Source organism: Aquarana catesbeiana, linkage group LG06 (assembly GCF_042186555.1).
Source record: "Aquarana catesbeiana isolate 2022-GZ linkage group LG06, ASM4218655v1, whole genome shotgun sequence".
Lineage (NCBI taxonomy): Eukaryota > Metazoa > Chordata > Amphibia > Anura > Ranidae > Aquarana > Aquarana catesbeiana.
Window position 1 is genome coordinate 385879234 of NC_133329.1, and position 26201 is coordinate 385905434.

A 26201-nucleotide genomic window follows, 5' to 3' on the forward strand; every position below is an offset into this window, starting at 1 on the left:
GTCCACCTTAACTGACAGGCCAGGCAAGGAGAGCATTCATCAGAGAAGTAGCCAAGAGGCATCTGTCCACATGACAACTATTAGTCGTGCTCTCCACAAATCTGGCCTTTATGGAAGAGTGGCGAGAAGAAAGTAATTGTTGAAAGAAAGCCATAAGAAGTCCCATTTGCAGTTTGCGAGAAGCCATGTGGGGGACGCAGCAAACATGTGGAAGAAGGTGCTCTGGTCAGATGAGACCAAAATTTAACTTTTTGGCCTAAAAGAAAAACGCTATGTGTGGCGAAAAAAAAGGAACACTGCACATTACACTGAACACATCATCCCCACTGTGAAACATGGTGGTGGCAGCATCATGTTGTGGCAATGTTTTTCTTTAACAGGGACAGGGAAGCTGGTCAGAGTTGATGGGAAGATGGATGGAGCCAAATACAGGGCAATCTTTGAAGAAAACCTGTTAGAGTCTGCAAAAGACTTGAGACTTGGGCGAAGGTTCACCTTCCATCAGAACAAATACCCTAAACATACAGCCAGAGCTACAATTGAAAGGTTTAGATCAAAGCATATTCATGTGTTAGAATGGCCCAGTCAAAGTCCAGACCTAAATCCAATTGAGAATCTGTGGCAAGACTTAAAGATTGCTGTTCATGGACACTCTCCATCCAATCTGACAGAGCTTGAGCTATTTTGCAAAGAATAATGGGCAAAAATAAAACTAAATGTGCAAAGCTGGTAGAGATGTCCCCAAAAAGAGTTGCAGCTGTAATTGCAGTGAAAGGTGGTTCTACAAAGTATTGACTCCGGGGGACTCAATACAAATGCACACCACACTTTTCACATATTTATTTGTAAAAAAATTTAGAAAACCATTTATCATTTTCCTTCCACTTCACAATTATGTGCCACTTTGTGTTGGTCTATCACATAAAATTGCAAAAAATACATTTACGTTTTTGGTTGTAACATGACAAAATTTCAAGGGGTATGAATACTTTTTCAAGGCACTTTGCCATGTGTATTACACCATGCCTTTTCAGGTGGAACCATTTACACCAGTCCTTACCACTAAACAACTCTATTATCTAATGTACCTCCCTCCTACAAATTGTAATCAAACATTATTGGCAATTTAGTCAGATTTCCATGATCTTATTACCGTGTTTTTAGGTGGAAACCTGAGAGCTTAGAGGAAACCCACTTAACGATAGAACATAGAAACTCTCATCAGAAAGTCCCTCTGGTGAGATGACCCCTATAGCTGCAAGACTTACCACTTTTCTTTATTGTACATCACAGGACACAGAGCAGCCATAATAACGGGGTTATACGCCACCTATGGGTGAATGGACACTGGCAAACCAAAAAGACAGGAAGTCCTCCCCTATATAACCCCTCCTACACAGAAAGTACCTCAGTTTTTTCGCCAGCGTCTTGTAAGGTGATGGTCATGGTTGGAGAAGCTCTCCATAATCTAGATAAGAGAATGGTCCTGGAACAGATCCTGAAGGATTTAAAGGGCTATATAATCGGCTCCATCTGGACGGTGATACACTAAAATGGATGGTACCTGAACATCGTTTACACAAGAAGATTACGAGGTATTGCCTGTAATGTGACCCTTTGGGCACTGGACCCTGGGATCCGGCCCCCTGGTAAGAAAAAACTCCAAAGGAGATCCGGCAGGGTGCTTTACAGGTCCAAAGGAGTGGCCCCATATTCAAGGGGACCTGGTCCTTGAAGGTCCAAGAGACAGAACCCGCCGTGATGGGGGAAGATTGGAATCTAGCTTTTTAGCAGAATCCTGCGGCGAGACTGGTAAGTGTTTTTTTTTAAAAAAAAAACAACTTATTTACAGTCTCTTACTTTTTATAGGACCAGGTGTCATATTTTTTCTGTCCTCTGGGGCAGTGGAGTTGCGGTGCGGCAGCGCTTCTCTCTGGAGGCTTCAAGCTGGGACGATCCTAACAGGAGGCAGATTCTTCAGAGTCCCACGACCCTGCAAACCGAGTTCCTACTCCGGCGCCTTCGGTGGCCCTTTCCCACCACTATTTATGCGGCCATAGGGGGTGCACACGCGCGGGAATGGACGTGGACGTAGGAGGGACACGATAGGTGGACAGGACGCTACGAGCGTGCACTTGCCAATCGTGCACGCCGGACATGTGCAGTAGGGGCGGAAGCAGCCATATTAGCTGTTCCAGTCCTAAGCTTCTGAAAGCAAGCTGGAGAGGACACAGAGCAGCGTCAGCTGGGCACGTGAGTTACTGTGGGTGGATGGACCAGGGCACTGCAGGTCCTGTAAGAGCTGTGTACTGCAAGGACTAAGTGTTGTATTTTGCAAGGCAGTTGAAGTGCATAAAGTGGGGCTTTATTACCTCAAGTTTTGTCTCAGGCATGCCTTCCCGGAAGAGGAGGGGGGGAGGCACAGCAGGAAGGGGTGCAAATGCACCACCATCGGTACTGGAGGATGCTAGCCTTACATCTGCTGTGTTTAACTCTCCTGAAAGACCTGAGGCAACTGGCCAGTCTGAGCCATTACAGTTGTTAGGCACTGTAGCAACAGCTAATGCTTCTGCCTCAACCTATGTCACAAAGGACGACTTAGCATCAGCTTTAGCTGGGCTGGAGGGAAAAATAGCAGGTATGTTTGCTTCAGTTTCCCAAGGTGGAAAGAAACGGTAAAGATCCCCTTCACCTGAGCCCCCACCTGCATTGGAACGGGATTGGGCAGAAGAGGTGGAAGAAGTGTCAGTAAATGACCTGGAAGAAGGTCAGGCCACAGACTCCACTTCTGAGGAGTCAGGTTCTAAAGAACCATTTTCAGCCTTTCAATCCTAGAAACTGCTAAACCAGTCCCACGGAGATGGTCCGATCAGGATTTAAAATGCCGCCTGTAGAGGTCCCTGAGGTTTCCTTTTCTTCTTTAGGATCTCTTCGGCCTCCACGGAGCTCGCAGGTATATCCCTTGCTAGAGCAGATTGTGTATGCTGACTGGAATCACCCTGATAAACTTTTTATTCCTCCTAAAAGGTTTGCACTTTTGTATCCTATGGAGGAAAAGTTTACAAAGAAATGGAGTATGCCATCTGTGGACACTGCCATTTCCTCTGTGAATAAAAGTCTTACTTGTCCTGTAGATCAGTGGTCATGAACCTTGTCCTCAGGGCCCACTAACAGGCCAGGTTTTATGTATTAACTTGGGAAGATGCAGACTAGAATACTGCAATCACTAAGCAGCAAATGATATCACCTGTGATGTATTTCAGTTATCTTGTAAACCTGGCCTGTTAGTGGGCCCTGAGGACAGGGTTGACGACCACTGCTGTAGATAATGCACAGGTGTTTTAAGATCCAGCAGATAAGAAATTGGAGTCTTTATTAAGGGCTTCATTTGCTATTGCTGGGTCTGCTGCACAACCGGCAGTGGCAGCTATTGGTATCTGTCAGTCTTTAAAGGATCAGGTAAAGCAGGTAAACAAGACTTTTACCTCGTACCTTATGTTTTGCAGTAAATGCTCTTAAGGATTCCATACAACAGGTGCCCTGGTTGATCCTGCTATCAGTACATATGCGCAGGATTCTTTGGTTAAAAAACTGGTCTGCGTAGTTACCATGCAAAAGATTATTAGCTGGTTTCCCCATTCACGAGGAGCGGCTATTTGGAGACGAAGATCTGCATAAATATACTCAGAAGATTTCAGGGGTTAAAAGTTTTACCAGTTAAGAAGAGGAGCAGACGACCTTCCTTTAAGATGTCTAGTGCTTCGGTACCCAGCACTTTCTAATTACAGGCAATTTCGACGGCCTCAGCCGCCTTGGTCTAGGGGAAAGCCTCAAGGCCAGGGGCAGAAAAATCACTGGGCCCAGAGACCCCCTAAAGCCAGGCCTAAGCCCTCCTTATGAAGGGGCGCCTCCACACACACGGGTAGGGGGAAGGCTATTAGAGTTCTCAGATGCCTGGGAAAAAGCGATCCGAGACAGGTGGGCTATTTCTACGGTGTGTCCCCATAGATCCGGTAAAGAAAGTCTTTTCTTCAGGCAATAGATCATCTAAGGTCACAAGGAGTCATTTCAGAGGTTCCAGCCAACGAGAGATTTGGTGGCTTTTACTCAAATCTTTTCATAGTCCCAGAGCCAAATAGAGATGTAAGGCCTATTTTGGACCTCGAGGCCCTGAATCAGTTTGTAAACATTCGCTCTTTCCGGATGGAGTCAATTCATTCAGTTGGTGCCTCCTTGCACGGAAATGAATATCTGGCATCCATAGACATCAAGGACGTGTACCTACATGTGCCAGTCTGCAGATCCCATCAAAGGTTTATGCGATTCGCAGTAGGCAACCAACATTTTCAGTTTGTGGCGCTGCCCTTCAGGTTAGCCACGGCACCTCGTGTATTCACAAAGGTACTGGCAGTTCTAAGATTTCAGGGAATATCGGTTGCAGGATACCTGGACGATCTATTACTGGTAGATCAAACGGTACCAGACCTGAAGCAGAGTGTAGCCCGGGCGGTTCAATTTTTGGAAGGTCTGGGTTGGGTTCTGAACTGGTCAAAATCGACCCTGCAGCAGGTTCAATGCCTAGAGCATCTGGGGCCAACATTAGACACAGTAAAGGCAAAGGTTTTTTGCCACTGTGGAAGGTTAGAGCCATTAAAGACCTCGCCCAGGTCATAAAAGGGAAAAAATATCCCTCCATTTGCCTGTGTATGAGGCTACTGGGGAAAATGGTGTGCTCATTCAAAGCAGTCTCTTATGCACAATTCCACTACACTTTAGGGCGTGGCTTACATGACGCTGGAAGTGACGTTTGCGTTCCACCGAGAACCAAGAAGTGGATAGCGGCTCCTGGACAGCTGAGCCGCTGGCTTATCTACTGCGGTGAAGTAAACGCCTTCTGATGTGCTTAGTTGATTGCATGATAATGTACGAACCTTTATTGAAGGGAGGTTTTTTATGTGTGATGTGATGGGATCTATTCTCAATAAACAGGATTACGCTATGTACCCTTTTTTGTTGTTGATTTAATTTCGGTCCTTGATCATCTGAGAATCCTTCGAAGTGGTGGTTGCAGTAGTATATGGCTTGGTTGTTTTTGTCCTTGAAGGCTTAAATACTACCCAGTTCTGGCGAGTTTAACCCCCTGAGGGGAGTGTGTCATCACATGGTGGGATCTGGTTGACTGGTGGAAGGTGCACACCCGGAATCAGCATTACAAACACCTGGTGGACACTGTCTGAACTACACTCTGAATCTATCACCGCTTTTTATAAAAAGGACTTTTTTTCATGTGTTGTTGGCCGCATGCATGTTTATTTCTGTTCAACACTAGCGCTGTTTAGTGGGATATTATGGTCTGTATGTTTGATTATGCTATACCACTTTTAATATGTTTGATGTTTAAATTTTAAACAGCTGCTTTTTTATCCTTTGTCTTTTTTCCGTGCCTCTTTGTACTTAACAAATTGGACGGTTATACTGTATTCATTTGTTCCAATTGTTGTTTGCGGTTGAGGCTGCATCTTGTCCTGGCGCTGAGTGGTGTGATAGAGGGCCCATATTAACACAGTTTTGTCCACTACAGAACAACATTCTGTCTGTCTGGAATAAGACTGTCCAGGCTCTGGACTGGCACATGTCTCTTCGGCTGAAAGTGCGTCCGAGTCTCAATTGGTGGATAACCAAGAACCTGGTAAAAGGAAAGTCATTTTTGCCTGTGGTCTGGAGGGTGGTGACGACAAATGCCATTCTCTCTGGATGGGGGGCAGTCCTAGAGGAAGCCACCATCCAGGGAGGGTGGTCCTGCAGGGGGAGGGACTTGCCCATGAATATTTTGGAGATTCGGGCAGCTCGCTTGGCCCTAAGCTTCTGGACTTCCAGACTACGGGGATGTCCTGCGAGGGTCCAGTCGGACAATGCTGTGGCATGCATCAATCACCAGGGAGGTACCAGGAGTCAGACAGCCCAGATAGAAGTGGATCGCACACTGACCTGGGCAGAAAGATTTGTTCCTTCCCTATCAGCTGTGTTTATTCTGGGAGTGGAGAATTGGCAGGCGGACTTTGAGTTGCCAGCAAATGCTTCCAGGGGAAAGGTCCCTAAATCCCGAGATCTTTGCATCGATCTGCCGCCGATGGGGGGTTCCGGATGTAGACCTGCTGGCGTCCAGGTTCAACAGGAAGCTAGACAGTTTTGTGTCCAGAACCAGGGACCAGCTTTAATTAGGGGCAGATGCCTTGGTAATTTTGTGGGATCAGTTTTCCCTGATATATGCCTTACCTCCAATCCAGCTATTGCCAAGGCTACTACGCAGGATCCAGGAAGAGAGAAAGCCAGTGACCCTAGTAGCTCCAGTCTGGCCCAGAAGGACTTGATATGCACAGATTGTAAGACTGGCAGTGGGAAACCCATGGGTTTTTCCATTCCGTCCAGATCTGCTCTCGCAGGGTCCAATATTCCACCCTGCTTTACGGTCTCTAAATTTAACGGTTTGGCTGCTGAAACCAGGATCTTAAAAGACCAGAGCATTTCTGGGTCAGTATTATCTACCATGTTGAATGCTAGGGGGCCAGTCTCTAGGAGTATCTACTATAGAGTCTGGAACTCCTATATTGCCTGGTGTGAGGCCAGAAGGTGCCACCCCCGTAGATATGTCATCAGGAGAGTTCTGACTTTTCTGCAAAAAGGAGTGGATATGAATCTGACCTCAAGTACAATTAAAGGTAAAATTTCGGTTTTAGCATTATTTTTTTCAAAGGCCTATTGCTTCTTACTCCTTAGTTTGAACATTTGTACAGGGGATGATTTGTGTGCTTCCACCGGTCAGGCCGCCTCTGTGCCCTTGGGATTTAAATTTAGTCCTGGGAGTTTTACAGAAGCAGAATTTTCAGCCAATCCGGCAGATTCCTCTGGTCCTCTTGACAAGAAAATGTATTTAATTGGTGGCAGTGACGTCGGCCAGGAGGGTGTCGGAGTTGGTGGCTCTGTCCTGTAAAGAACCTTATTTGATCTTGCACCAGGAAAGGGCGGTTTTGCGGCCACAACCAGAATTTCTGCCCAAGGTAATGTCCAGTTTTCATCTAAATCAAGATATCATTCTACCTTCTTTTTTTCCGAATCCACAGCCTGCAGAGGAGAAATTATTTTATTCTCTAAATTTAGTACGGGCTATCAGGGTCTATCTGAGAATGTCGGCTCAGATGCGTAAGACGTATGTTCTGTTTGTATTGTCAGAATGTTCCAAGATGGGAAAGGCAGCATCTAAGTCAACTATTTCCCAATGGATCCGCCAAGTGATTGTTCAGGCGTATGGATTAAGGGGTAAGGCCCCGCCTTTTCCCGTAAGGGCACACTCTACCAGAAGAGTGAGTGCTTAATGCGCAGTTCATCATCAAGCATCGATGGCTCAGCTTTGCAAGGCTGCTACTTGGTCTTGGGTGCATACATTCAATAGGTTTTATCAAGTGAATGTTAGGACTCAGGAGGATGTTGCATTTGGACGCAGTGTACTGCAGGCAGCAATATAGATCCTGTTGTTCTAATGGTTTTTCTTTGGTCATAATGGGTTCCCTCCCCTCAAAAGCATTGCTTGGAGACATCCCAGTTAGTTATTATGGCTGCTCTGTGTCCCGTGATGTATGATTAAGAAATTGGGATTTTTTTCTACAGCTTACCTGTAAAATCCTTTTCTTGGAGTACATCACGGGACACAGAGATTACTCCCCTCTTGTCTGGGAAGTTTATTGCTTGCTACAAAACTGAGGTACTTCCTGTGTAGGAGGGGTTATATAGGGGAGGACTTCCTGCCTTTTTGGTTTGCCAGTGTCCATTCATCTATAGGTGGTGTATAACCCAGTTAGTTATTATGGCTGCTCTGTGTCCCGTGATGTACTCCAAGAAAAGGATTTTACAGGTAAGCTGTAGAAAAAATCCAAATATCACTGGCCTGCCAAAACAGATGTTCAATGAAATAAAATTAAGGAAAGACAGTCTGGTGTGAATAATATGAAAAGGCAGGATTTTCATGTAGTATTGCTAGCCCAGAATGTTTACTCACTTAAGTATTTTTTCCTTTAAAGCAAATCTTTCACATGCCTGTGCAATTCAAACCGAGTAAGTGATGAAAAAAAATCTATAAACAGAGATTAGGATCAATGAACGACACATGTCAAAACAATTGGCAGATCAGAGATGTAGACAGCTGAAGTTATATGCAAACCCCAACTGTTCTTTTAAACAGAGAGTTGATCCCACCTCAGTGGAGGCTTCCCTTTAATATTAAAGAGACCCCGTCATCAACTCAAAAAAGATTACAGGTAGAAGATGGAGGTCAAGTATTTTAAATTATTATTTACAATGTTGCCTTTTCTATTAATTATTTTGTATTCACTTGCATTGTGCCTTTGAACTAGAAAATGTGAAAATCATGAAAAATTTTGCCACAATTGTGAACACAATGCATCAAATCTGGTACCCTTGGTACACACAATTCTATCCTCCAGGTTTTGATACCCAGCTACAGCTTGTACAATGTAACATTGGCAACACACACACCCTTTCCCCTTCCTACCTCTAGCCCTTGTCTACTCTTCCATTCTTTCCTCAGGGGGTGCAGAAGATTCATGGAACTGTCACAAACGGGTACGTGAATCCGTCACTGTTAGGATACTGTTGGCTATGAAGCCAAATGGATCCAAACAGCAGGTGACCTATCTCCAGACATATTCAAGTGCTGTCCGGGAGATTCCCTGGGCAGACATCAGAATGTAAACCAAGATGCAGGAATGCTGATGCTGTCCCTGACAAACATGGCCATGGCGATAATCGGTAGAGCTGCACGATTCTGGGTAAAATAAGAATCATGATTTTTTTTGCTTAGAGGATAGATCACGATTCTCTCGCGATTCTCGCGGCGTAACATCATCTTTCACATTAAAACAAAAAAATTGTGCTAACTTTACTGTTTAGTTTTTTTTATTTATTAAAGTGTTTTTTTTTCCCAAAAAATTGCATTTGAAGGACTGCTGGGCAAATACAGTGTGACAAAATATTGCAGCAATTGCCATTTTATTCCCTAGGGTCTCCGCTAATATATATATATATATATATATATATATATATATATAAAATGTTTGGGGGTTCCAAGTAATTTTTTAGCAAAAAATATTGATTTTAACTTAAGAAAGAAGTGTCAGAGTGTCAGAAAAAGATTTAAAATTTAAGTGGTTAAACTTTCCGCATTTACACCTTGTTTAAAACTTGGCAGATTGCCTGGGTATTTTGTTTACACAGAAGTTCTATCCCTTTGATCTAAGAAGGAAGTTAGTTACAATGTTTCAAGTTCTAAACTGGGCAGATTGCCCGGATGCTTTCTTTTGACAGCTGAGTGAGCAGATAATCTCTCCACATGTTTATATGAAAAAATCTGCAAACTCAGCAGGACAGATCGTCAGAGGGGGTGAATCGAGATCACGATTTTTTAACGATTAATTGTGCAGTTCTATTAATCGGTCAATATAATCACTAGCATCCTCTGTCTCTTCACATTCAGATGTCAGCTGGGGAATCTCCTAGCCTAGTTGACATGTAAATGGGGCCAGTTGACATCATTGGGACGCCAGCCTCTGGCCACTAGCACTGAGTGGGAAGCTGTCATATTCAAGATATGTTCCCAGCTCAAACATGTAGTTTTTTAGTAGTATTTCTGATATGTGCCTGCTTTATGATGTACTCATATAAAAACACGGCTAATGTGTAGGGTAAAGGCTACAGGCCTGGAAAAATCAGTTGGCAAATGGATAGAAAACTGGCTAAAAGGCCAAATTCAGAGAGTAGTGGTTAATGATTCTTACTCTGAATGGTCTAAGGCTATCAGTGGTGTACCTCAAGGTTCAGTGTTGGGACCAGTGGCGGCCAGTCCATAAGGGGCGCACGGGCGCCGCCCCCCCTATTAATGCGTCCGGCCCCCTGATCTACATACAGGGCGCCAGACTATGAATTCCAATGGGGGGAGATTTTAAGAATCTCTAATAGGCTTCAAAAACAGGTGGGCTTGGGATGCAAAGCACTGCACTCTGAGCTTACCCAGTTGTGTGACAATAGCAAATGAATATTCGCTATTTTCACACTAAATCTCCTCCCCGCCAATGAAGATGCGGGTCATGAGACCCATTTCCCTATTGGCTAAAATGTCAGGCGATTCTATTTGATGCCTAGGAGGAGAGAGGAGAGGACAACCGGAGCCGCCCGCAGCCCGCCACCTAGATGTGGTCTGCTGTACTGGAGGAGAGGACACTGGAGCCGCTGCCCATCACCCGCCACCTAGATGGGGTCTGACGTGCTGGAGGAGAGGACACTGGAGCCGCTGTCCGCCACCAAGATGGGGTCCGCCGTGCTGGAGGAGAGGACACCGGAGCCACTGCCACCTAGATGGGGTCCGCCGTGCTGGAGGAGAGGACACCGGAGCCACTGCCACCTAGATGGGGTAAGTGCCAGACTGACTGACAGACAGCAAGTGGGGGGGGGGGGGACATAGCCGCCACTAGTTAGGACCTTTACTTTTTAACATATTTAAAAATGATATTGGGTCTGGGATTAAAAGTACTATTTCAGTCTTTGCAGATGACACCAAGCTATGCAGTAGCTGACCTCAATGCATTATTTAATTGGGCAACTATGTAGCAAATGAGGTTTAATGTTGATAAATGTAAAGTTATGCACTTGGGGGCCAAGAATATGCATGCAGCATACATACTAGGAGGAGAATAGCTAGGGGAGTCAATGGTGGAGAAGGATCTGGGGGTTTTGGTAGATCATAAGCTTAATAGCACGCAATGCAAAGCTGCAGTTCCAAGCAAAATCTTTTCTTCTACTAAGAGAGGCATGGACTGCAGAGAGAGGGAGGTCATTTTACCCCTGTACAAATCATTAGTAAGACCTCATCTGAAATATGCAGTTCAGTTTTGGGCACCAGTTCTCAAAAAGGATATCGGGGAACTGGAGAAAGTGCAGAGAAGGGCAACCAAACTGATAAGAGGCATGGAGGAGCTCAGCTATGAGGAACGATTAGAGGAACTGAATTTATTCTCTCTTGAGAAGAGAAGATTAAGGGGGGTTATGATCACCATGTACAAATACATAAGGGGTCCATATAGTGAACTTGTTGTTATTCATTTTAGGGTCATCACAGAGGACAAGGGGGCACTCTTTACGTCTGGAGGAAAAGAGATTTCATCTCCAAATACGTAACAAAACATTTTAAGACTTAGGCTTTTCTTTCACTTTAAACAGTTCCTATACCTGCATTTCATTTGTATTTACCTGGAGGCTTTAGTGTCAGATTAGAACCTAGAGGACCTCTGCAAATGACTAGAACCTTTTAATGAGGTAAGAGGAATTAATGAGAATGGGGTTTGGGATCCTATGAGCAGTGTGGAAGTTACTTAAAGTGTTACTAAACCCACAAATAGTAAAATCAGTCTGTATATGCGGTAAAGCATGCTTGTTATACTCACTGTGGAACCTAAGGGGTTAATCCTCTTTTTCATGTAAAAAGGCTGTTTGATCCTGTCTTCTCTGATCCTCCCCTTCTTTTACTGTCCCCAATTCATCTCCTGATAGTACAGAGCCTTGGGGGCACTCTGCACATGCTCAGTTTGGTGTGTTTTTTTTTTTTTTTTGGGAGGGTGCATGTGATCACCACAGGGCCAATCAGCACTGTCCAGGCAGAGAGTCAGGGGTCACGCAGCCTCATAGGACAGTCCGAGGAGAATGCAAACACACCTCCTGCAAGCTTTAGCAAGTGCTTGGCTGGACATGGATAGAAGTCACAAGACTGCTATATACTGCTGAGAAAAAGTAATTATCAGTTTATCTTTACCAATATAATTGCATCTCTGTGTTCTGTGGGAGACCAGATATAGTGAGTGCAGGGTCCTGGGATTAGCAACACTTTAATTCAGTGAAACATTATGTAAGATTATTATTATTATACAGGATTTATACAGCGCCAACAGTTTACGTAGCACTTTACAACTTGAGGGTAGACAGTACAAGTACAGTACACATTAATACAGTAGGAATCAGAGGGCCTTGCTCCGTAGAGCTTACAATCTAAGATTGCCCTGTTGTGTACAGTATTCATATACTGACCACTTTAAATTATTTATAAGTTATTTCCTACCCATGACAAGCTGATAAAGACATCCATGGTAACAGAATATTGACTGGTGCTGCAAAAAAAAAAAAGCCATTGATCCGGCTGGTCCGCATGTTGCCTCATTACCGGATTTTCAGTTACTTCTGCATCAGATTTATTCCATGCTGTTACTAGTCTTTGATTAAGATTTACCTTTTCGTGTCTCATAACATCTTCTGGTGCTATCTATTCATGGTTCAATAAAGCCTGCCTGTAACCAGGAATTGTACTTATGTTGCTAAATTCCACCTCCTGAACTCTATATATTATGTTATTAAAATAAGATTAATGAAGTGCATTTCCTTTAAAGAAATATTTTACACTTTTGTAAAGCAAGTGATAGCTGACAAGTCACATGACCCATCTGCTACTTCTATCTGCAGCACTGTTTCAGTTGCTTTATGCTTCAGCTGTTTTCCTTTTAATCCCGAATGACAGCTTCGGAATCTGTGTACAGTAGGTTTTGTCCACGTCAGAACCTCTTTTTTCCCCCCATACAAGTCAATAGTGATGCAAAGGCAGTATAGTGCATCTTGAAGTGATTGTAAAGGAAAAAAATTATGTAAAAAATATAGAAAAAAAAACATGCCATACTTACCTGCTCTGTGCCATAATTGTGCACAGAGCAGCCCCGATCCTCCTCTGCTCGGGTCCCCCACTGGCGCTCTGAACCCCTCCCCCTCGCCGAGTGCCCCCATAGCAAGCTGTGGGGGCACTCGTGCATGCTCACTCCCGATCGTGGCTCAGCCCCGCCCCCGATCGTGGCTCAGCCCCGCCCCTCACTGCATCTCAGCCAATCACTAGAGAGAGACCAGGGACTGCCTTGGGTCTCATGCACTTCTCTGGATTGAGGTCAGGCTCAGGTAAGTATTAGGGGGGCTAAGGGGGAGCTGTACACTGAAGATTTTTTTTACCTCCATGCATAGAATGCATGAAGATAAAAAACCTTCAGCATTTACAACCACTTTAAAGGGGAACTAAACACATGGATTTAATGTTTTTAAAACACATTTACATTCCCAGCATTCGGGGATTGATTACTGTCACATTTGCGTGTGCTCTCGACCAAACTGTCAAACCATCAAATGGCTGGATTCGTAACTGATCACATGTGGGCGGCACAGCGGTGTAGTGGGTAGCACCCTCGCCTGGGAGTAAGAAGGGTAGCTGGTTCAAATCCCAACCACGACACTACCTGCCTGGAGTTTGCATGTTCTCCCTGTGCCTGCCTGGGTTTCCTCCGGGTACTCAGGTTTCCTCCCACACTCCAAAGACATGCTGGTAGGTTAATTGACTTGCACCATAGCATTTGCAGATCAAACAGAGGCTAAGATGGCAGCTTTCTTGGCTGAAGATGAGGGTTTATTAAAAATTTAATTTTAAAAACATCAAATGCAAGTCAGAAGGAACTCTGCAGCAAGACGCATCGAATGATCTCAGATGCATCTCAAGTTGATACTAAATCCAAAACGTATGCACTCGAACGTAGGCTGCATCTACCCATATACAAGTGCACACAAGCAGCTGGAAAGTTATATTGCTTTGCAGTAGCCCTGGAGTAAGACCAAGGAGTACAAAAGTTTAGAATTGGGCCCTACCCCTCCCTTTCCTAGTCACCCCCCTCTGACCTCTTCCTTCTTGGTTACTGGGACCTTTCCCTTCCCTGTTTTCATAACAGACTATTTAGATTTTACAACCCCCTCTCCCCAACATATAATGAATTCCTCCATGACAAGATAGCAATACGGAGAAAGCACTTAGTCCTGGACACCTGCAGATTTGCTAGCTTATGCTTGTTACTATGGTTCAGTTACTTGATTGTACTTGTTTTCATTGCTCCTGAATTTTGGATCACAGTAACGCCCCTGATTAATGTAATAAACGGTATCTGTCTTTTACATCATTGCTAAGCAAATTGCATTAAAAAAATTGTGCAAAAAAAAAATAAATAAAAAAATAAAATAAAATCGCGTAAAAAAAAATTGCAAAAAAAAAAAACAACAAAACATTGGAACTGTGGATGGAAGTTAAAATGAACACATGGACAGAACTAAACAATAGCACCTGCCTATTCTGCGTTTTTAAAAATAATGTTTCTGAATCCCATATTGACTCACCTGACCCCCACAGTCATATGAACCTCTGCCGCACCTCCTCCGGTGGTAGACACAGTGGGGGGAGATTTACTAAAACTGGAACATCCAAAATCTAGTGCAGCTTTGCATAGAAACAAATCAGCTTCCAGGTTTTATCGTCAAAGCTTAAAGTGTTCCTAAACCCACAAAATCAGTCTGTATATGCAGTAAAGAATGCTTGTTACACTCACTGTAGAACCTAAGGGGTTAATCCTCTGCATTGTGTATCAAGGCTGTCTGGATCCTGTCTTCTCTGATACTCCCCTTCTTCCACTGTCCCCAATCCATCTCCACACAGTACAGAGCCTTGAGGGGAACCTTGCACATACTCAATTATTGCTAGAGAATTTTTCAATTTTTTTCTTGGGGGGGTGCATGTGACCAGCACAGGGTCAATCAGCACTGTCCAGACAGAGGGTCAGGGCTCCTGCAGCCTCATAGGACAGTCAGAGGAGAATGAAAACTACTCCTACAAGCTTTACCCAGACACTGATAGAAGTCACAAGACTGCTATATACTGCTGATGAGAAAAGGTATTTAGCAGTTTATATTTACTAAAATTACATTTAAATGTTCTGTGTACTGCGGGAGACCAGATATTTTGAGTGCAGGGTCCTGGGTTTAGTAACACTTTAACTGAACAAGCTGAAGTTAGACGCTGATTGGCTATCATGGACACCTGCATCAGTTTCTGAGTGCTCCAGGTTTAGTAAATCTCCCCCAGTTGCTTGCAATCTGCTTCCTACTTCTCAGTCAAGCAGTCTTGTTGCCACCGCCCCTTCATGATGTCATAATGTCATGCCTTTAACAATAAAACACACAGTGGTGACCCCTGGTATGGACACTTTCATCAGTCAATGAGCAGCATCCACGTCACAAGGAAGAGACGTGGACACTTCAAAAATGACCCTCCCACACTACAGAGGAGCATGAAGAACCTGATGTAGACTGTCATGTGCCCACCGTTTTTTCCTAATTATTTTTTTAAAATAAATGTTGGTAATTAGCTAAAAGGGGTTGTGGAGTGGTAGAAAGAAAATGTGACTTTTAAGCTGCCCAGAGTTGAGCTTTAAATGGATGAATACATGGAAATGTTAATTAGAAATGCATGCACTTCAACACCTATCTCTTTTGTTTTATATATTTTCATTACTTGGATAAAAGTGCCTCTTTAAAACGCTGCACCATTTTTTTCCCTCAACCTTCTTTAGATCTGCCATTCTGACAGCGAAGCTTCAAACACACAGCACCTCAAGGTCCTATAAAAGACCATTCGGCACAGCGCTGATCATTTATATTAAGCAGCACGCTTCTGTAGTGAAAATACTGTCTATCAAATCTTATTTAAATGCTGTTCTGGAACTTGGAGAATCTGTGTACTTCTGTGTGATATTTAAACAGCTCAGAGACTGAACGCTGCAGTCAAAAGTTAAATAACACTTCTTAAGAAAAAAACACAATTGGTCTCGAAGTGCAGCAAACTTTTGGAAGGACTTCCAATCACTGACGAGCTGTGCTGTCTCCTAGCAGAGACTGTGATTTCTTCCGACATAGAAGATAAAGCTCAACGTGCCGCTAATTAACCCACTTTACAAATGACTTATCTTACCAAGGATCTGTTTGGTTTCTGCTGCATTGCTTCGGGTAAGTCATCCCAGTTTTCCAATTTAATATCCAAAGGAATGAAATTACAGTTCAGTGGTTCTCCATCCTAATGAGATAAACACAGGTTTACGGGTTTAATAAAGCAGTGCCGAGATATGATTTGCTGATAATTAAGATGTGTGTCAGTGCTTCTCCGATTCTGCAGCGCTGAGAAACGTGACAAAATCTCATTTACCAATTATTATTTTTTATTGACACAATTAGCATTTGATTAGGGACATATGCAATCATCTAAATAATTTAAAGAAGAGCGATGGTCTAATTAAATAAACAGGATATTGTTTTAAAATGAGTGGATGAGTGGATTGTGAAGAACAACCAATTCACACTATTGCCTACAGCTGAGATTTAGCACCATACCGAAAATCCTTAAAGATGATGTTGGTGGTCAAACCCCAAGAGCAATGTTGCGGCGTATATGTCATATGGAAAGTCCTGCACCAGTTGCATTATGGGAGGTGAGCTTTTCCCCAGGATGAGAATACACTATAAAGGGAAAGTTTGAGGATACCTGCCCATCGCACCTACCTACATCTCAAAATATATGTGGACGACCCACTAAATTGAGTCCAGGTGTTTCCAATGAAGGGTACAGTCAATGCTACAGCATACAAAGACTGTTTATCTTCAGGCTGAAGGTATACTATATTGGCAAGTTTGAAGACACCTATCCATCACACCTATCTACATCTCAAAATGTATTTGGACAATGCTCCAAAATGAGTTCTTGTGTTTCCAAAGAAGGATACAATCAATGCTACATAATACAAGGTATTGTAGGGAGTGGCCACGCAGCTCCCCTGTCTGTCAGCATTGGACGTGTCATCCCGGGACTCACCGCGTTCATCAACATCAGGAAGCAGTGAGACTGACATGCAGAGTGGACTTACTATAGATGTTATTGCTGTGAACTGTTGTTTTAATTGGATTACATTGGTGAGCGACCATAAGATATCATTATGAAATGCTTAGCAGTTGGATTGTGTTCCATATTATAAGGAGAAATTTGGTTACAACTCAACTGGCGCCTCATGAAGAATTGTTCATCAGAAAAGGTTCCCACTTATGTGTTCTTGAAGATAATAAGGCTATATATTACCCTGTTTTTGGTAAGTGCATTACCAACCGGGATCACCTTTTTGAGCACGAGGTTCCTTTTCGGTGTTGGCGTCTGGCTTTTGAGGCTTCTTCATACTATTGAGGGGTCACGGAGCACCTTTTTTATCCTATAGACTTTGCTTGGGACTTGTTGGCATATATTTGTGTGCTGAACATTTATTTGCACTAAAATACTTTTGGTGATTTTTTTTTCGTAGCGCTGTTAATGTTGTGATTCATTTGTTTATTACGGCATCTTTTATGTATTGATTTTATGTTATAATAGCTGCTAGAGTGCATCACACTTTTTTTTTCCATTTGAACGCTGGGATCAGCAATACTTTGTGTTTCTGATATTTTTTCATTACATAATACAAAAGACTGTTTATCTTCAGGATGTAGATATACTAAATAGGTAGGTTTGAGGACCCCTGCCCATCACACCTACCTACATCTGCAAATTTATGTGGACAACCATCCAAACTGAGTTGAGGTGTTTTCAGTGAAGGGTACCGTCAATGCTACAACCTTTCATACAATTGAGTGCTTCCAACCTCACGGCAACAGTTTCTGCTCCAGCACAACTTTGACCATGTGCACAAAGCCAGCTTCATTAAGACAGTCTGATGAATTTGGTATGGAGGAACTCAAATGGCCTGCACACAGTCCTGATCTGAAGGGTATAGAATGCCAGCTGATCATGAAGTATAGGGGAGCAGGATTAAGGATGTATGCTTTACAGTCACATGACAAAAGTATGAGACAGCCAAGAGGGACGTAGAAATGCAAAAGATGCCAAATGTTACATGCTGTGTTGGTGAGATTCAGTACTCCAATTTCTTGATCTATGAACTGTCATTTTTCATCCTATACCCATTTATCATGTGGAGGAACTGCAATTTCTCCACATGACAAAATGCCCAGGCACTAGTCACATAATCTCAGCTTTGAAGATAAGGGTCAGAGTTCAAGCAGAGCCAGTCTCACAAACCTCTACACACGTCAGCTAGGATCATGTGACCTATGCCTAGGTATCTTGGAGAGGGACCATCTGCCAGGGCAGTCCTATGAGAATTTTTTATAAAGAACAGCCAAAGTGGCATTCCAGTCATAACCTAATAACTAATTCTAAACCTACTCCCACGCCATTCTAAGACTATTCTATCTAAACCTGTAAAGAAAAGATCGCTATGCCAACCTATTTTGAAGCCACTCTGGTCTGGTCTCCAGCGGTGGCTTCAGTGTGCTGGAAAATGCCTAGGAGATGACATTACCCATAGACTTATTATGGTGCATCTGTTGTCGGCTGCCTCTCCTGCCACCGCTGACAGCTCAGCCTGGGATCAGAGTGGCTTAAGCATAGATAAGTATACCTACAGGGTTAGAATGGGAGTAGGATTTAGTGTTAGTTATGACTGGAGTTCCACTTTAAGAACTCCAGGGTTACTTTTAAAATCCATAAAGCAGTATAGACTGGAAGGGAGGTGTTATTTCACTAGAACCTCACTTTAAAGGAGTTCTTTTTCGTTTTTATTTAAAATCCATGCCAGGATGTGCAATAATCGTATTGCCAGGTTCCTGATCATTGGCTAACACTCAACAGGAGAGAAAGCTCCATGCAAAACAGGGAGTCAATTTGGGTGGAGTGTAGCAAAACAGGCAACAGTGATTTAACATATGCTGCCCTTAAATTTAGCCATTCTTGAGCAAGAAATCAAATTAAAGATATCACTGTTATACTGAAAAACGGGATTGAAAGCAATAGCCTGACCAGTAGCTATCAGCAATACAGAGAGATTTATTTTCTCCACCCCAGTATGTACAAGTATAAGCAAGCTTTATTTAGAAACATCGCCCCCCCCTCATGAAACGCTGCCCGGGGTTGATATAAGGTTACAGAGAGTGAATGCGGAGCCCCAGATGTGTTCGGAGGGTCTGGGTAGAATTGAGAGCTCGCAATCAAAGTGTTGCGGACAGACCGCTGAGAGCTTGCCGTTAATCTCCTCTCTGGCAGAGAAGACAATATGGCTTTTTAATTCAATAAACTGCAATCCCAGCTGGCACCGGAGCTGCTCAAATATCAGTGAGACAATAAGCAGCTCTCCCATGGACGTCTTATTTTATTTCCTTCTAATCTGCAAGCCTCTTCCATGTGTACATACCTTGCTATATAAATAGATGCGGTCCGTGTGCCTACTGGCACAGAACATTAATCCATCATACGCTGGGAAGGCAGTGGAGCTGTGACAATGCTCTGCAATGAAGCACAATATGTAGGACAGTGAGTATGTATTTGGGATGTTGTTTATAAGGCAGGCAGCCACCAGGGAAAAGAAGAGTTTAATAGGAGATATATGAGTGAGGTGAGGAGAGTCTTTGGGGGAAGAGAGGAAGGAGAGGGGAAAGGAGGTGAAATGCTCAGGTGGGTGTAAAGGAGGTAAAAAAAAAAAAAAAAAAGTAGGAGAGAATGAGATATGAGAGAGCCATAAAGAGAGTGAAACAAATTGAACAAGGAAAAATTATTGGGATCAGGAAGAGAAAAGAAGGAACATAGAATAAACGAAAAAGTGGTTGGAGAAAAGCAGGAGGGAAAAAAGGGGAACAGAAGATAAAATGCTCAGGTGGATGTAAAGAGGAGAGAGTATGAGATTGTAAGAAAGTGAAATAGGTAGAACAAGGAGAGACTATTGGGATCAAGAAGAAAAAAAAGGGAACATACAGTAAATTCCAAAGGATTGGGGAAAAGTGACAGGGAAAAAGAAGAGAGAAAGAAGTAGGAAAGAATGAGATAACTGTCAACAGAGCCATAAAGAGCGAAACAAGAAGAACAAGGAAAGATTACTGGGATCAGGAAGAAAAAGAAGAAACATAAAAAATGCAAAAGTGGTTGGGGAAAACCAAGAGGGGGAAAAAAAAAAGGGAAAGGGAGATGGAATATTCAGGTGGAAGTAAAGAGGGAAAAAATGGAGTAGAGAATAAGATATGAGATGATAAGAGAGCCATAAAGAAAATTAAATAGGTAGAACAAGGAAACACTATTGGGATCAAGACGACAAAAGAAGGACCACACAGTAAATGCTAAAGGGTTGCAGGAAAGTGACAGAAAGAAAGATTATTGGGATCAGGAAGAAAAAAGAAGGAACATATAAAAAAAGCAAAAGTGGTTGGGGAAAAGCAAAAGAAACAAAAAAAATGGGGGGACAGAAGATGAAATGCTCCGATGGATGTAAAGAGGAGAGAAAGAAGGAGAGAATGACGTATGAGATGTTAACAAATCCATAAAGAAAGTGAAAGAGGTAAAACAAGGAAAGATTATTGGGATCAGGAAGAAAAAAAAGAAGGAACATATTATAAATGTAAAAGTGGTTGGGGAAAAGTGGGCAAAGGAGGTAAAATGCTCAGGTGCAGTGGATGTAAAGAGGAAAAAAGAGGAGGAGAGAATAAGGATATGAGAGGGTAAAAAAGAGAGTGAAACAAATTGAACAAGGAAAGATTATTGGGATCAGGAAGAGAAAAGAAGGAACATAGAATAAATGTAAAAGTGGTTGTGAGGGAAAAAAGGGGGACAGAAGATAAAATGCTCAAGTGGATGTAAAGAGTTGAGAGTATGAGATTGTAAGAAAGCCATAAAGAATGTGAAATAGGTAGAACAAGGAGAGACTATTGGGATCAAGGAAAAAAAAGAAGGAACATACAGTAAATTCCAAAGGGTTGGGGAAAAGTGAGATGGAAAGAGAGAGGTGTAAAGAAGAGAGAAAGAATTAGGAAAGAATGAGATGAACTGTCAACAGAGACATAAAGAGCGAAACAAGAAGAACAAGGAAAGATTACTGGGATCAAGAAGAAAAAGAAAAAACATATAAAAAATGCAAAAGTGGTTGGGGAAAACCAAGAGGGGGAAAAAAAAAGGGAATGGGAGATGAAATGCTCAGGTGGAAGTAAATAGGAAAAAAAAATGGAGTAGAGAATAAGATATGAGATGATAAGAGAGTCATAAAGAAAATTAAATAGGTAGAACAAGGAAACACTATTGGGATCAAGACGACAAAAGAAGGACCACATAGTAAATGCTTAAGGGTTGAAGGAAAGTGACAGGGATAAGGAGATGAAATGGTCAGATAGATCTAAAGAAGATAGAAGGAAGTAGGAGAGAATGAATGAGATATGAGATGGTGAAAGTGCCATAAAGAGAGTGAAACAAGTAGAAGAAAGAAAAATTATTGGGATCAGGAAGAAAAAAGAAGGAACATATAAAAAAAGCAAAAGTGGTTGGGGAAAAGCAAAAGAAACAAAAAAAAATGGGGGGACAGAAGATGCAATGCTCCGTAAAGGAGAGAAAGAAGTAGGAGAGAATGACATATGAGATATTAAGAAATCCATAAAGAAAGTGAAATAGGTAGAACAAGGAAAGATTATTGGGATCAGGAAGAAAAAAAAAACAAGGAACATATTATAAATGTAAAAGTGGTTGGGGAAAAGTGGGCAAAGGAGATAAAATACTCAGGTGGAGTGGATGTAAAGAGGAAAAAAAAGGAGGAGAGAATAAGGATATGAGAGGGTAAGAAAGCCATAAAAAAGTGAAATAGGTAGAACAAGGAGACAGTATTGGGATCAAAAAGAAAAAAAAAAGAAACATACAGTGCCTTGAAAAAGTATTCAAACCCCTTGAAATTTTCCACCTTTTGTTATGTTACAACCAAAAACGTAAATGTATTTTATTAGGATTTTGTGTGTTAGACCAACACAAAGAACCCTTTCACACTGGAGGTGTTTTTCTTGCTGGACAGCTGGCAGGACGTCAAAAAAAGTCCTGCAAGCAGCTTCTTTGAGGTGCTTTAGGAGCAGTGAATACACCACTCCTAAAGTGCCCCTGTTCATTGAGATCAATGGGCAGGGCCGCTGAAGCGCCTGCACAGCACCTCAGCAGCGCCACTTTTAACCCTTTATTCGGCCGCTAGTGGGGGTTAAAAGCGCCCCGCTAGCGCCCGAAAAAAGCAGCAAAAAACAAAAGTATTTAAAACTTACGTATTAAAAAAGTACATAAAACTAGCGGCGCATTACCGCTGACACCCGGGCGCTGGCAGTGTGAAAGGGCTCAAAGTGGCACATAATTGTGAAGTGGGAGAAAAATGATAAACGGTTTTCAAAAGTTTTTACAAATAAATATGTGAAAAGTATGGGGTACATTTGTATTCAGACCCCCCTGAGTCAATACTTTGTAGAACCCCCTTTCACTGCAATTACATCTGCAAGTCTTTTTGGGGATGTCTCTACCAGCTTTGCACATCTAGAGAGGGACATTTTTGCCCATTCTTCTTTACAAAATAGCTCAAGCTCTTTTAGATTGGATGGAGAGAGTCTGTGAACAGCAATTTTCAAGTCTTGCCACAGATTCTCAATTGGATTTAGGTCTGGACTTTGACTGGGCCATTCTAACACATGAATATGCTTTGATCTAAACCATTCCATTGTAGCTCTGGCTGTATGTTTAGGGTCGTTGTCCTCCTGGAAGGTGAACCTCCACCCCAGTCTCAAGTCTTTTGAAGACTCTAACAGGTTTTCTTCTAAGATTGCCCTGTATTTGGCTCCATCCATCTTCCCATCAACTCTGACCCTGTTGAAGAAAAGCATCCCCACAACATAATGCTGCCACCACCATGTTCCACAGTGGGGATGGTGTGTTCAGGGTAATGTGCAGTGTTAGTTTTCCACCACACATAGCGTTTTTTTTTCTTTTTAGGCCAAAAAGTTCAATTTTGGTCTCATCTGACCAGAGCCCCTTGTTCCACATGTTTCCTGTGTCCCCCACATGGCTGTCCTCCAATCAGCTCTCAGAGATCTGATCACTGAGCTCTGCAGAGAGTAATTTCAGCTCCCCCCCCCCCTTTTTCCTGACTGCTCAGCAAGCTTTATAAAAATTCTGGACTTTGAACAGATGTAGAGAAGAGAAGACTGCAGATAAACAGGTACAACTTGTGTAGGAGGATTGGTTTCATTTCTGTGCATCACCTGAGGCCAGTCACTTCACTGGGTATTTGCAAGGGTTTACAACCACTTTAAATATGAACTTTTTTTGCATAGTTAAATTGGTCCAGCTTGGACCAAAGTGAGCATGTGTATCTCATATTTGAGCAATCCCTGTAGAAGTTACAAATCACTGCAGTAGTCGCCGCTACTAGAGCAACAGCAGCGGCTTTCAAAGTTCAGTGCGTTCTCCGATTGGACACGGTGGAAAGGGTGGTGCCATCATATTCACCTTGTCCAGTCAGAGAAGGCCTTGTATTGATTGAAAAAAAAAATTATAAGACAATTTGTGAATGTTGTCAGTGCCCTGCGAGCGACCTACTATGGGGGTTCTATGCAGAAGGGCAACCGCTTGGCACAGGACCCAGATGACCGCTGCTTCCACAGGGATCACTCAGTTATGAGCTATGCAAACTTACAATGGTTCAAGGTGAACCAATGTAATGATTCTATAAAATTCATACATAAGCTTTAAAGCCCAAATAAACTCGAAGTTTAAATTAGCTAAAATCATTTCAGGTCCATCAACAAAAAGTGTGCAAAAGTCTTACAGTTCATTTTCTTCATAAAGCAGCCACAGTTTAATTAGAAAAACGTATTCCAAGCCGGTATGTTGCAGATGGCCCTTGTGTGGAAACAGTGGTCTCTTTGCAGAGGTTCAACACCCCCTGTCAAGTCAGAGCTACTGTACTTAAATCATGAAGGACAATAAGTTTTACGGGGCTATAGGTCTGACTCAACAAGGGGTGTGTTGGACCTCTGCAGAGAGACCACTGAACCTTTAGACCACACCCGCACACACAAACTGAAGCCCTGGCAAATTCTTTTTTTTTTTTTTTTAAGTCAAAGAAAAAGGGGAACTAAACAAATATCCTTAGAGCAGTGTGAAAAGCAAGCTTTTATTAAACTTTCGGCAAGCTTTGAGCAGCTTTCTCTAAGTCTTAAAGCGCCTTTCAGCTTCTGTTTGGAAATGTTATATGTAGATCTTTGTGAGAATGCTGATTGTCACTTTTAAAAAGCTGCTAGCAGGCTTCAGAAGGCTTTCAACAGGCTTCAATAGCCTGCTAGTAGCTTGTTTAAAGTGGCAATCAACACCCCCATAAGGGATCTGTATTCAACATTTACAAACTGGAGCTAAATGGTACATTAAAAGCTTCAACAAAGCTTGCTGAAAGCTCTGCAAATGCTTTATAAAAGCTTGTGTTAACAATTATACAAGCTGAGGCCCATGTGAAACAGGCCACAGGGCATTTGGCAAGTTTCTGCTGCTTTGTTCCTCTGCTATTTGCATGAATCAATTCTGACAATTTTTCCTGAAACCAAAAGAATGGTGGCAGGGAAGGGAGCTCCAGCACACAGCCTGCGATTGACAGCCTCAGTTCTGTGTGTGTGTGTGTGTGTGTGTGTGTGTGTGTGTGTGTGTGTGTGTGTGTGTGTGTGTGTGTGTGTGTGTGTGTGTGTGTGTGTGTGTGTGTGTGTGTGTGTGTGTGTGTGTGTGTGTGTGTGTGTCATTTTAACCCCTAAGCGTCATTTCTGTCTGCTGCCCCATTCCTCTGCTATCAGGATGAATTACTTCTGACAGGTTTTCCTGACACCAAGAGAAAAAAGGTGATGGTGTGGGACCTCCAGCTGATTGACAGCCTCAACTCTGCTCCTGTGTGCTGTGTGAAGGGGGGGGGGGTGTCCCTTCTCTCCAATCAGCTCTCAGAGCTCTCCTCACTGAGCTCTGCAGAGTGTAATTTCAACTCCCTGCCCCCTTTTTCCTGAACTCTCAGACAAGCTTATAAATTCAGCACTTTGAATGGATGTAGAGAAGAGAGAATTACAGATAAACAGGTACAACTTATGTAAGAGGATTGGTTTCATCTCTGTATAAACCAAGCATAGTCCCTTCAATGAGTATATTAAGGGTTTACAACCATTTTAAGGGCAGCAAAAATGCTGCTCAACTGCAAATCCCCCCCCCCCCCAAAAAAAACTGCAATTCTAAACAAGGCCTTAAAGTCGCTGTAAAGTCAGTGCTCACAACTTTTGCAAGCCCCTCTGTTAAAACACACAGCGTATGTGCTTTTTGGTTTTTTTTTTCAATTCTCCTGCTAAATACCTGCTTTCACATCCCAGATGTGCCGTCACGTGACCGCCCGTGGCTCTCCTTTCCCGATCTAAGGACTACAAAGGGAGGGGCTCAGATCTCCTTTTGACATCAGCTGGGTGATGTGAAAAAGGTACTTAGCAGAGGAATTTAGAAAAAATACATACACTGTGTGGTAGATTGTACTATAACAGAGGGGCATGCAGTAGTTGTGAGCACTGACTTTACTGCCAGTCGGAATAGAGGCAGGAGGGGAGGAGCAGGTTTGGAGATCGTCTCACACACAGGAGCTGACAGGCAGAGGGGGGAGAGCTGTGGGATGATGGAGGCATGTAAAGTGACCACGGTATCATGGATCAGCAGCCATGATCATCGTGGTCAGCACACCTAGGGGGACCATTGGGAGTAAAAACTGTCCTGGTATCGGTGAAAGTAAACAACACATCTTTGGTATTAGGGAGAGCAATAGCACCCTGTTGTTGATGTAATTTTATAGAATACTGCCCCTTTCGTTACGGTCAGTGTGAGGAATAGTGCCCCATCATTTGTGTCTGTGGGAATAATAGTGCTCCATCATTAATTTCATTGGGAGAAATAGTGTCCTAATCATTGACAGTAGTAGCAAGAATTATGCCTCATTGTTGGTATCAGTGGGAGGAATATTGTCCCAAGGGTAGAATACAGCCAAGCAAAGGGCCGCAGTTTGGAGACCACCGCTTTAAAGAAACAGGGTCTGTTTTTTGTTTTTTTTAGGGTTACAATCTCTTTAAGCTTTTTAAAAGAATCAAAAACACATAAAAAATGCACGTTATAGGGCATACACAAGGTCGGACTTTTCGACCGGACTGGTCTGACGGACGCCGACGGACAAAATCTGGCGGACAATCCGTTCATGTGTGGGCTTCACCGGACCTTCAGCTGACTTTTCCAGTCGCAAATCTGACGGACTTTAGATTTGGAACAGGCTTCAAATCTTTACGTCATAACTCCGCTG

At 42.9% G+C, this 26201-nt stretch overlaps 1 protein-coding gene across 3 annotated transcripts in view; it reads right to left on the reverse strand.

Moving 5' to 3' along the window:
- Positions 1-26201, reverse strand: part of ZRANB3 (zinc finger RANBP2-type containing 3) — a 471114-nt gene that overhangs the window by 72671 nt on the left and 372242 nt on the right. For 2 of the 3 annotated variants that reach the window (XM_073634288.1, XM_073634289.1), the window contains 2 exons: positions 19254-19345; positions 15938-16039 (listed from right to left, as the gene is read on the reverse strand). The exons of the other annotated variant lie outside the window; for it this stretch is intronic. In XM_073634288.1, coding sequence (XP_073490389.1) covers positions 15938-16039; positions 19254-19345 — 194 coding nt within the window. The remainder of the gene's footprint in view (positions 1-15937; positions 16040-19253; positions 19346-26201) is intronic. 3 annotated transcript variants of the gene reach the window in all.